Raw genomic sequence first — 14,101 nt, 5'->3', positions numbered from 1 at the left:
AGTTATTAAAATGGTAAATTTTCTATCAAAAAAGGGGGGGGGATAAGGAAATTAATAAAAAAGGGAATTAAAATTTTTATTAATAATTAATTTTTTTATAATTATAACAACGACAATATATTTAATTTTTTAATTTAAAAAAAAGAATACTTCAACTGCTATTTACAACTTTTTTCCTAAACACTAATGCCAAATGCTCAGTCTTGAGTAAATAATTTCTAGATTACAAATTAAAACTAAACTAGATTTAACCCCTTCTTTTTGTCCCTAGTAATTTTTAATATTAAAATAAATAATAGTTTAACATTAATTTATCATTTCTCGGTCGCAATAATTTAAAAATTTGTTATTATAGACATGTTGATTATCAAATCGAATGGAAAATAAATGATTCAAATAAATGAAAGTAATTACCAACAGTTGATAAAAGAAGTACCTACTTTATCGAGTGGAAAGAAAATAAGAAAACAGGTTTTTTAATCGATAATGGGAAATTGTGTAAAAATCGACAGATTGTCGATAAAGTAGATATCAACTTTACCGATAGTAAGTAAGAGAGGGAGTACTTTTACCATCCGTCGGTGAATTAGATATCAATTTTATCGACAGTGGGTAAAGAAGATGATATGTTTACCATCTGTCGATAAAGAAGATTTTGATAACTAAAAAATTAAAGAAAAAGAAAAAATAATACAGTAAAAAAATCTACTTGTCTGACTAAAAAAATGTTTTCTTTTTAATTCTCGACTGCTATCACAGATGATATTCGCATAAAAATATATTTTTCTTTTTCTATTCATTATTATAGGTGAATTTTTTTCTTATTTTTTGCATTTTTTTCACTTCCTTAAAACTTTTAAACTCTTTGATTTGCCTTTGAATTTAAATAAACCACGTAACCACTATTGAGTTTATTGGTTATCGCACTACTACTACTATGATCATTATCATCAACGTCTTTTCTATCGTCGCAATCGTCATGTGGCTTTTCAACGTGAAAGAGTGCTTTTGTAATTCGACGCAATTTCTGAAAAAGAGCAGCGAGAAATGTCAGCTTTTTCTCCTCTTTAATTGGTGGTTGTTGAAAGACGATTTGTTGATGAATAGGAACTTGAACCAAAACTGGTTGATGTTCCACTGGTAATACAGGTTTCGTTTCTAAAATAAGGAAAGAAAGAAGAAACATGCAAAAAAAAGAAAATTCTCCTTTTATATCCTTTCTTTTCAAGGGGACTTTTTTTATCACTTAAAAATTATAGGAAAAATTTTTTTCTTTCAAAAGAAAAGTTTTTTTTCTCTCACAATTAGAAAAAATTGAGAATCAAATGAAAATGGCAATTATATTTAGAATTTAAACCATAAAAAGAAATTTTCGCCGAAACTAGACAAACAAATTTTACTTGTCGAAACAAAAAAGATTAAAATCAACGAATTGTCGATAAAGTAGATATCAACTTTATCAACAGTGGATAAAGAAGGTGGTGCTTTTATCATCCGTCGGTAAATTAGTTATCAACTTTATCGACAGCTGGTAAAGAAGAATTCTACTTGTCGAAACAAGTGAAATTTGTTCGTCACAAATTAAAATTTTTTATTTATTTTCTTATTTTTCTATACTTTAAATTTTTTTCTATTTCTATTTCTAATTTTTAATTATGCTTTTTTGTGTTTGCTCTTTTTTAATTATTTTTCTTTCTTTCTTTCTTTTTAATTAATTTTCTCACCAAATACGTTGTTATCCCATGACCACATTTTTCGCGAATTTTCCTCACTAGGTTTTGGCCAATTTTCTTCTGCTTTCGATGGGAAAATTACTTTTGGATCAGGAACAGGATACTCGTGATCCGTCCATCCCATTGATCTCAGAGATTCACTAAGAAATTATAGAAAGCGAATGTAAATTCTTTAAAGGTCTTAAACCCCCCCCCCCTTCTTAAAAAAAATATTTTCAAATTTAAAAAAATAAAAAAATTTAACTACCCTTACCACTATATGTAAAATTAAGTTTAAACCAAAATAACAAGAAAAAAATTAAGTAAAAAGAATTTTTAAAAAATAAATAAAAATTTTTTAAATTAAAAGAAATGAAATTTTTAAAAATTAGGTCACCTTTGGCATTTTTTTTATTATTTTCAAATATTATTATTATTATTATTATTTTTGTTGTTGCAATTAAAAACCTTATGATAGTAAATAAAAATAAAGCAGTAAATAAAAATAAATATAAAACAAACATTTTTCAATATTATTATTTTTGTTGTTGCAATTAAAAACCTGATGATAGTAAATAAAAATAGACGTTAGTAAATAAAATTTAATATAAAACATAAAAATGAATAAAACTGAATAAAAAAATAAATAAAAATAATAATAACGTAAACTGAATAAAAAACATAAATAAAATTGAATAATAACGAAAAAATAAATCAAAAACAAATAAAAATAAATAATAACATAAAAATGAATAATAAAAATGAAAAAAGGAAAAATTGAATAAAAAATCAAATTAAAAAATTTTAAAAGGAATAAAAAAATACGAAAATTTAATACCTATGTAATTCATTTAATTGGCTCTTTTCCGGTGCATGCAGCGGTTTTGCATTTAATTCTTCCAAAGGAGTAGGATAATAGTGAACATGATAATGATGAACATTCCACAATTTTTGATCGCCCTTTTTATCCCTCAACGATTGAAAAAAGTCAATTAACGCATTCTTCGAGCTAATGAAAGAAATTTTCAACTGATTTATAGAAGCGAAGATCTTTTTATTAAGAATCGTTCAATAATATTATTATTCTCTTATTATTCCAAACTAATTAATATCATTATTATTATTATTTTATTATTTACTTATTTATTATTTTTTATTTTTTTTCATTACTACATTTTTGTTACAAAATTCTTTTTACTAATCTTTATAAATTTCTATTTAATACACTATTTAAAAAAACATAATTAAACCTTTTAACCGTATTTATTATTAACATTACTACTTCTGTTGAAAATAATTAAAAATTATTTATTATATTGAAAATTAAAAAAATTAAAAATCTTAATGCAAAAATAAAAACAAATTCTAAAATTATCTATTTAATTGTAAATTATAAAAATAAAAATTATTTGTTTATAATTTTATTATCATTTGTAATCAAAATAAAAAAAAATAATAAAAATGATGGACAATTTGTGAATAATTCTGGTTAAAAAGAAAGAAAAATAATTGTATTATTTAGAGAAATAATAATATATGCGAATTAACATAAATTTACTGATAAATCTGTATTTAAATCGAAAGGGATTTTAAAAAAAAAAAATAATGATAATAATAATATGAGAATTATGCTTTGGAACAAAGACTAAAAGTGAGTGATTTAATCCTTCAATAAAATGACTACAATGCATGCAATGGGTACCAGCTGAGCTAATTGAAAATTAATTCGCCATTAGCAGCAACAAAATCATTAAGTGCTCACACTGAGAACAAATAATTCATAATCCTCTGAACGTAATTCCTCATAAATAATAAATTATATATACATATATATAGATGTAGGTTACTTTCAAATTTTCCACACCCCAAAAAACATTTTCCCATTATTCGCTATGTATTTTTAAATTTTTAATTACATCATTATTATATGCAAATATTAATGAGAGTATTAGTGTTAAGTAGACGGAAATATTTTACAAAAGTTTTTTCATTTAATTAGATTATTTTTACATGCGCAGCTTTTAACTGAACGAAAAATAATGTTCAATATTTTTGTAATATTATTATTACTATTCTTATTTTTATTGTTTCTATTAATTATTTTTATTCTTATTACTATTATTCTTAATATTATTATTAATACAGGCTTCACACTCATCTACTAGAAATCAAAAAACTATTCTCAAAAACTATAATCAAATTTTTTTAAAACGATTCAATTATTTCAATTATTTTCAAAAAGTATTTGAAATTCAATTATTTTCAATATCTAGTATTTTTATAAAAGTTCGCAAAAGAATTGAATTATTTAAAAAAATTAATAAAATTCATCAAAAATTCAATTATTTACATAAAAAATAAATTTTCCATAGAAATTCAATTAATTTGGAATATAATTTCAAAAACATATCGAAAAAATTAATTATTTAAAAAAAAATTTTCATAAAATTATAAACAAGAATTCAATTATTTGCATAAATAATAAAACTCATCGAAGAATTTCAATTATTTTTAATACTATTTTAAATTAATTAATCGAAAAATTCAATTATTTTCACAAATAAAGTTTTCCACAACAATTCAATTCTTTTTTTAAATAATTCTTCAAAAGAATTCAATTATGCCGATAAATAACAAAATTATTCCCAAAAATTTAATTATTTGAATTTCAATTATTATTTGTTCGAAAGAAATCAATTATTTTAAACACAAATTTTAATAGAATTCTTTGTAAAACTTAATTATTTTTAAAAACTTATCGCAATTCAATGACTTTCAATATCTACTATTTTCATAAAATTTCCAAACAGAATTCAATTATTTGAAAATTTTTTTGTAAAAATCTTCGTAAGAAGTCAATTTATTTTTATGAATAATTAAATTATCTTAGGAATTTAATTATTTAAATCAGAATTTGCATAAAATTAGTCGAAAAAATCAATTATTTAAATTCTTTGGAAGAATTCAATTTCTTTCAAAAATAATAATTTTTCACAGAAATTTAATTCATTTTAAAATTAAAATAAAATTGTTCGCAATGATTCAATTAGTTTCATTTTTTTTCATTGAAATTCTTTGTAAAATTTAATTATTTTGTAAAACTTTTCACAATTCAATGATTTTTAATATCTATCCTATTTTAATAAAATTTCCAAACATAATTCAATTAATTACAAAATTTTTTATAAAATTCTTCGTAAGAATTCAATTATTTTTGTAAATAATAAACATATCTCAAAAATTCAATTATTTTAATTAGAATTTGCATAAAATTAGTCGAAAGAAATGAATTATTAAAATTTTTTTTATAAAATTCATCGAAGGAATTAATTTATTTTTATAAATATTTAAACTCTTTTATGATTTTTCGATAGCTACTTTTTTACTACTTTATTTAGTTTGAAAGCTACTGTTTGTTACTTTTTTAAAATTAATCATCGAGTGCGAAGTCTATTAATATTATTTATAATATGTATTATAACTAATTATAATTATAAATATAATTATTATTATTATTCTGACTTTTCTTATTATCACTAATATTCGACCTAAAACATTACCGCTTGCGAGAGAGTCAATGGCGCCCCCTGGCAATCAATTCTAACGCGGGATTTTTTAAATCCTAATATTTATTTTTTCGTTTTTAGTGTTTAAAATATTTAACTTTGGAACTTATTATTATTTTTATTATTTATTTGCTATTTTTTAAAACCGTTTTTTTCAAATTAAAAAAATATTTTTATTATTATTGTTATCATATTATTATTCAGCATGAAAAAATTAAAAAGAAATTATTCACCGTAATAAATTTTTCCAATGAATTTAATTGTTTAAATATAGAAAAAACTAAATTTAAAATTAAAAAAAAAAATTTTTTATTTCGCGAAACAATTATTAAAAAATAATAAACATAAAAATGAAAAGCCCACAAAGGCATATTATCGTATTGTTCCAAGAGAATTGAAAATAGTGAGATGTGCGAGCTAATATCCGCGCCGCGCCGCGAAACGGTTGAATCAATTGAAACCGACCTGCAACACTATGGTTAATTCGGATTAGCCGGTTTGGGTAATTTATCGCTACGCTCGAAGAAACTGCGGCTTTTGGCCTGCCAAACGCACCGGTAAACATTAATCGGCTAACTGAAAGGGAAAACAAGAGAACTTGTCTGCGTTTATATGCATACACACATATATCACATAAATGTATTTGTCGTGTGTGTATTACTTTAAATGAAAAAAAGAATAAACAATAAAAATTAATATAGGTGAACATAAAATTAATAATTGTACAAAATTTCGAAATTTAAATCCACAATAAAAATGAGTTTTATATTTTTAAGGGTAAAGAAATTCTGTACTTTTTAATACCATTCTGTATTTTCATATTTCTGTAAATCTGTATTTATTTATCTCGTGTAGCATTTAATTTTTGTTAGTTGCTATTTAGAATTATTGTAACATATGGAATATAACTATTATTTAAATATTATTGCCACCATCCTTTGTTAAATTATTTTATTACTATTTCCTATTTTATTATTACTGCTACTATTATTACTGTTATTATTACTAATAATACTACTACTATTATTACTGTTATTATTACTAATGATACTATTACTATTATTACTACTACTAGTAGTAGTATTACTACTATTATTTCTATTATTATCACTACTTCTAGTAATAGTTTCACTACTATTATTTCTATTATTATCACTACTTCTAGTAATAGTTTCACTACTATTATTAATACTACTATTAATAGTGTCACTATTACTATTAGTAGTGTTATTACTATTATTAGTAGTGTTACTACTACTATTAGTAGTGTTATTACTATTATTAGTAGTGTTACTACTATATCACTACTATTAGTAGTGTTACTAGTACTGGTACTAATACTATTAGTAGTGTTACTAGTACTGGTACTGGTACTAATACTATTAGTAGTGTTACTAGTACTGGTACTGGTACTGGTACTAATACTATTAGTAGTATTACTAGTACTGGTACTAATACTATTAGTAGTGTTACTAGTACTGGTACTAATACTATTAGTAGTGTTACTAGTACTGCTATTAGTATTGTTACTACTATTAGTTGTGTTACTACTAATAGTACTATTACTATTAGTAGTGTTACTACTAATAGTACTACTATTGTTACTACTAATAGTACTACTACTATTAGTAGTGTTACTAGTACTGGTACTAATACTATTAGTAGTGTTACTAGTACTGCTATTAGTATTGTTACTATTATTAGTTGTGTTACTACTAATAGTACTACTATTGTTACTACTAATAGTACTACTACTATTAGTAGTGTTACTACTAATAGTACTACTACTATTAGTAGTGTTACTACTAATAGTACTACTACTATTAGTAGTGTTACTACTAATAGTACTACTATTGTTACTACTAGTAGTGCTATTATTATTATTATTAGTGTTATTATTACTTGTTGTAGTACTATTATTACTAGTTGTAGTTCTATTATTACTATTACTACTACTAGTATTAGTACTATTATTATATTACTATTATGATTATCACTGCTACTAGTAGTAGTACTATTACTATTATTATTACCACTACTAGCATTACTATTATTATTATTAATATCATTATTGCTACGACAATTATTATTATTACTAGTATTTTTACTATTAAAATTATTAATATTACTATTACTAATTTCGTGTACTTATCTATAAACTGTACGTACTATTCGAAAATTGTCCCCTCTGCTGAAGCAACGAGCAATAACAAAAGCCAGAACATCTATAAAGAATAATCTTCTTTAAATAATTAAAACGAAAAGAAAAGTAATAAAATTTGTAAATTAAAAAAAAATTAAAAGTAGAGAGTATCACTTCTAACACTAAAAATTGAGAAAAATAGACAAAAAAAAGTAGCAGAAACGATAAAAGTGAATTACTACGAAAATGAGACGCGTCTTCTTCATGATGCCCCAGTTTTCTGGGCGTCTAACGTCCACGTGAAATGCATAACAAACTGAGAATTGCTACCAAACAGGATCTGTTTATAAGAGCTACTTCCTTTTCTCGTCTTTTTTTCCATCTCCCATTACACTCACACTTACCAACTCCCTTCCCACTTGACAAAAAAATTTTTTTTTCCTCTCTTTGTTATCTTTTTCTCGCTCATTCACTTTACAGAGTTCACTGGCACACGGCGGGAGATTAAATAAATTATCAACAAATCAAATATTCATTATAGATAAACCAAATTACTAGTGTTAATAAAAAGTAAGGCATTCAAAAGTAAAAAATTTTTATATCTAAAAATTTTATTTTTATTTATATTCTCATTATAAAATGTTTTATTCTTAACCACACTTGTTAATATTTTATATTTGGTCAGAATTTCTCAAACGAATCACCTGAAACAAAAAAATCTTCTCTTTGAACCAAAATATTTTTTTTGACTCTTAATATGGTTAAGAAGAATCCCTAAAAATATTAAGACAAAAAAAATTTTTTTGTAAAATTTATTAACATTTGAATTTTGTAATACTGCTAAATTAATTATTCCCGAAAATTCAATTATTTTGAGACATTTAAATGAAATTTGTTTCCCACATTAAGTTATAGTATTAAACAATTTTTTTTTAAAATGAGTACAAACTCTGAAAGTGAAATGATTTTTAAAAGGAAGCAAAGTTTTCGTAGTAAATAAATTAATGCAAATAAGATCATTTAATCTTAAACAGAGCACATGATGTGCTTTATTATAATCACTCTTGACGATATTTATATATGTATATTAGTCTGATATAAATCGCATAAACGAATGAGGTAATAAATGGAAAACATGAGCTCAATGTTGTATACATATATATAGTAATAAAATTAAACTGAGATAATAAATTCTCAGTTGTCACATAAATTAATTTTTCATTTGTCAATAAAACCTAATCATTTCATTAAATTTTAACTTTCTCCAAAGATTTGAATAATTCCTTTTTTGCAAATTTTCATTTCATTTATATACTTTAATTTTAATATACAAGATCAATATTTTTAAAAAAATATCAATAAATCACAAATATTTAAAAAATATTAATAAATCATCAATTTAAATATTAATATCATTAATATTTAAAAATAAATGAAATTGACAATAAATCAAAATTACTTTATTTGTATTTTAAAATTATATTAATTGCGAAAAAAGGAAAAAATCAAATTTCGAATTTCAAAAAGCCCGCGTTAAAATTGATTGGCAGAGGGCGCCATTGACTTTCTCGCAAGTGCTAATTTTTCCCATGAAAAATTTTTTTTTATCAAATTTTACATCAAATTTTTTTTGTTAACACTTCTATTATATTTCCAATGTCAAGTACCACTGACTTTGAACTCTATAAATATTAATTTCACCAATTTTTTCATATCACGAAAAAATATTAATTTTTGATAACAATTTCCTTTCTTTGCAACTTCCGGTAATAAAATTACTATATTTTTATAAGTAGTTTAAGTAGAGGAAATAAAAATCGATTACTATAAGACTGAGAATTATTCTTGCGATGAAATATATACATATATGTATATGTATGTTAATGTATAGTTGACAAGTTTTCACTTTCATCTTTTCTACATTGCACTTTGAACATAAAAAAAATTCCCATTTAGGTGAGCGAAAGAGAGAGAGAGAGAGAGAGAGAGAGAAATTCTCACCATTTTCAATGCCCTGTTGAACTTGAAAACGAGATCTCAATACTTGTCACTGTGTCACTTATTATAGCAATTTTTTTCTAAACTTTGAACGGAACACAATTTTGTATTCAAGAAACGCCTTCGCATTATTATTCCTTTTAAATAAAAGTCTAAAGAATAATAAATATGTTCGTGTGTAGAGAATGTTTTAGAAAAATTTTCTTTTTAATTTTCTCAATTTGTTATACTTTCAAAAAAAAGAAAATAAATTTACTGCAAAAATTAAATTATTAAATAAAATGTTAAAATACTAAAAAACGTTATTAAATTATAATACGTACATAATTTAATATTTCGTAATAATTGAATTGTAAAAAATTTATTTATATTAACTTAATAATTTCTTAACAATGTTTATATTATTATAAACAATAATATAATAATCTGATATAAGTAACAATATAATTATAATAATTATTTTTTATTATTTTTATTAATTACTTTCATTATTATTATTTATACCTATAATTACATAACAATCTTTGTATTGTTATAAAAAATAATTGTTAATATAACGTACAAAATAATATTATAATACGAAAATAATACAATAATATAAAATATTAAAAGAATAATAAAATAATTAATTATAACATTTTTGAGAAACGGTTAAATAATTGATATTTTCATTTTGAATAAAAAATAAATTTTATTTTTATATAAAAAATAAAGTTTCATATGTAAAAAATCAATAATGCCAATAAAAAAAAAAGAAAAAGTTTCATACTTGTTAAGCAAACAATCATATGGGACTTGTTCTACTAGCATAGTAAGGCATCTTATTTACTTTCTCAGATGACTTTTTGTTTTTCCTGTCACATAATGACAATAATAAGGATTCTTATAACGATATCTCCAATCACTCTCAACATTATTTTTTCCCCACCTGATATAATATTTAAAATTGTTTACTTTCTATTTCCATATCTAAACTTTAGTATATCAGAATTTTTTTTCTCTTTTTTAATGAACATATGCGGCAAATGTGTATTTAAAATCAATAAAAATAAAAAAAGATAAATTAAAGTAAACTGAAATAAATGAAAATAAACTGAAACAAAAATAATAAAAAAAAGAAACTATGTAATAATAAAAAAAAAATTTTATTACTTTAAAAAAAAGACTTTAGTTTAAAAAAAGGAGATTTATTTTAGAACAAAAATCATTCTATTCAAATACAACACTTAATTTTTATTAACAATTCATCAAGTCTCAAATTTAAAAAAAGAATGTCAAAAATTTTATCACACCTGAAAATAAGATATATATTGCAAGTGAATTTTTGACAGTGATTTAAATGAAAGCATAACTTTCCAGGTCAAAGAGTTAAGAGCAATTAGAAAACCATGCCTTTTCAAATTATGTATTAATTTTATTTTCAAATGCAAATGCAAAACGTCTATTCTAATTCTATATATAAATATATGTATACCTTCCGCTTGATAAAACATGATCGGATTCTAATTAATACAAGACGAGATGAAATGAAGGAGAAAGCACACACGAGGAGAGGTATAAAGTTTATATACAAAGATTTTGACAATTTCCTATTTTTTCGCTGACACATATTCACACGTTATACATATACATATATATACATACTCCACTGACTGTGAGACAAGTTCTTTCAATTATAAACACTTTCACTTTTTTTTACTTCCGTTGTAATCAATGTTTAATCATTTCTTAATATAGATAGAGACAAGTTAATTTTAAAAAGAATTAGAATTTTCAAAAATATACATTATAAAAAAGTAGGTTCTTCAAAATAATGAAAAGTAAAACTAAAAATTATATTTTCAAAAATAGTGTAAACAAATTTTTGATTTTTAAAATAATTACATTTACCAAAACATTAATGTTGAAAAAATTTGATTCTTCTTTTTAAATATAGGATATTTTTTTACTGAAAAAAGCAGGTTTCGACATTGCAATATGAGATAAGGTAGACTTCAACTTTATCAACAGTCGGTAATGTAACTTCCTACTTTACCTATAAATGCTAATGTTAGTACCTACTTTACTGACGACTGACAATGATATTTCCTATATTACCGACGACTGGTTGTTTTTGACATTGTCGTGAATGATAATAAAGATTTTCTATCTACCAACATGTTTTAATATAATTTTTTGACATTGTCCATGGACGGTACGATAGATTTCGACTTTCTCAACAGCCGATAATGTAGATTTCTACTCTACGGGATGATGGTAATGTCGATTTCGACTTTATCGACCAGTGTTAATTTAAGTGTTGATGTTGTTAACTGTAGATACTGCAGTTTTCGATATTATCGATAGATGGTAAGGTAGATTTTTTATATTTTGTGAAGATGAAATCGAATAGAAAATTATTTTGTGCTGAAAATATAATTTAATAATTCTTAAATACTAAAGTAGAGTGGATTTTAGGAAGAAATTTTGCATATTAAATTCTATCTCTAGAAGGATTAAACGAATATGTGCTTTATTGTCAATGTTTATGTAAAATGTAAAAATTAGTTAATAAGCCGTGTAAAAGGAAGTCATTTTAAGAGAAAAGGCAGACCGGTTTTTGGCTCGAGTGCTTTTCATTTAAATCCATGTGCGGAATTAGTCAGTGAGTATATTTTGTAAGTTGGTTCATTTGTTAGAAAAGGGGTTGGAGATTGACTGAGAAATGGACAAAACCGCACAAGTGAGCGGACACGTAATGGGATTAGTGTGACGAGAAATATACTTGCTTCAACGAATACTCGTTAGGGGACATCCGATTTCTCGAGGAAAATATATATATACATATGTGTATATGAAAGGTGCCATTTTCCACCTATTCGAATAGGGCTTTCTCTCTCATTCACTCACTCACTATTTTACAAAGAGATATAAACGTTCGAAGTATTATTAAATAAACCTTGTCTCTAATATTTTATCCCGACGACTAACCACAAACCATGAAGAGGAATTATTTATTTTTCCTGCGCGCTATCGTTTTCATTGTGTGTGTGAGTGTAAATGAGTGTACTTCCCTCCCCCCCCCCTCTTTCACCACCCTTTCAAAAAAGAAAAGGTGTAGGGAAAAGAGCTTGTCAGAGTTCGCGGTCAATTAGCTCGGGGGATTTTAAAATAAACATTCGTTAACGGTACTTAAAACAAAACTCCTTGTTTGATTTAATTATCTGTCTACACAATTTTTCATTGAGTACACGTTGCACTTAACCGTTAACTATGTTATAAACTTTTATGTATTGTTGGAAGAAAAAATATTGACAAAAATGTGTAGAAAATTTTCAATACTACTTCTACTGCTACTACTACAAAAAATGTCGCATACAGAATTACTCGGGTAAAAAGTTATTGATAAGAATGAATTGAATTGTTCTACTTACAATATATTAATAATTCAGTTAAAAGTGACTCTCTATTTAATGTCATTAGTCGATAAGGTTGGATCCATTATATCTACATACCAATTACTAACAGATTTATCGATAATCACTTACTAATGGTAAAGTAGAAAGCCACTCCAGATTCAATACTACTAGTTGATATGGTTAGAATTATAATATATTTTGTAATTTCTATCAGATTTATTGGTAATTACCGTCTGATGGTAAAGTTGAAAGTGACTCTCCATTCAATACTACTTGTTGATAAGGTTGGAGCCATTATCTCTACATACCAACTACTAACAGATTTATCGGTAATCGCCGACTGATGGTAAAGTAGAAAGTGACTCAATTCAATACCATTAGTCGATAATGTTGGAATTATAATAAATTTTGTAACTGCTATCAGATTTATTGGTAATTACCGACTGATGGTAAAGTTGAAAGTGACTCTCCATTCAATACTACTAGTTGATAAGGTTGGAACCATTATTTCTACATACAAATTACTAATAGACTTATCGGTAATCGCCGACTGATGGTAAAGTAGAAAGTGACTCTATTCAATACCTTCAGTTGATAAGGTTGGAATTATTATTTCGTAATTGCTAACAAATTGATCAGTAATTACCGACTGATCGTTCAGTAGAAAATTCTTCAGTATTCAAAATCATAAATCGATATGGTTGAAATTACTATTTTAAAATGCCGATGAGTGATAAAATAGAAATATTGTTACCAGCTGACCTGCAATTACCGAGCATTAATCAATAGATCGATAATTACCAACTGATGGTAAAGTAGAAAATGATTTATTACTAAATATCACAAGTCGACAAGGTTGGTATCATTATTTGCAAATGACGATGAGTGATAATATAGAAACATTATACCGATTTTGAAGAAATAGTAGGTAATTGCCGACCGATGGTAAAGTGGAAAATAGTTGTGTGCATTATCATACGTCGATAAGGTAGGAATTTATAGTTCAAAAGGCCGATAAGTAGACTTTTTCGTAATTTCTAAGTATTTTTAGAAATTTATTGCTTTTAAAGTATAATTCAGACAAATTTGAAATGTATAATGTTGACAAATTGATAGGTAATTACCGACCGATGGTAAAGTAAAAAATAGCTCAGTGTAAATTATCATACGTCGATAAGATAGAAATCAATAGTTCAAAATGCCGATAAATTGACTTTTTTCGTATTTTTTTAAAATTTTATATCTATTAAACGCACAATGCAGCGTTATCTATTATAGAGATAA

The 14,101-nt window shown here is 24.3% G+C and overlaps 1 protein-coding gene across 1 annotated transcript; it reads right to left on the bottom strand.

Moving 5' to 3' along the window:
* Window positions 1–230: 230 nt before the first annotated feature.
* Window positions 231–7,743, bottom strand: LOC122512542. Its single transcript, XM_043628441.1, has 5 exons — window positions 7,661–7,743; window positions 7,448–7,503; window positions 2,551–2,721; window positions 1,725–1,873; window positions 231–1,158 (listed from the first exon to the last, which is right to left on the bottom strand). The coding sequence occupies exons 1-5, from the start codon at window positions 7,685–7,687 to the stop codon at window positions 857–859; spliced, it is 705 nt and encodes a 234-aa protein (XP_043484376.1). The 5' UTR covers window positions 7,688–7,743; the 3' UTR covers window positions 231–856.
* Between the last annotated feature and the right edge of the window lie 6,358 nt (window positions 7,744–14,101).

Source organism: Leptopilina heterotoma, unplaced genomic scaffold, assembly GCF_015476425.1.
Source record: "Leptopilina heterotoma isolate Lh14 unplaced genomic scaffold, ASM1547642v1 Lhet_123, whole genome shotgun sequence".
In the NCBI taxonomy this organism is placed as follows: Eukaryota; Metazoa; Arthropoda; class Insecta; order Hymenoptera; family Figitidae; genus Leptopilina; species Leptopilina heterotoma.
This window is presented reverse-complemented; position numbering and strand designations above follow the sequence as displayed.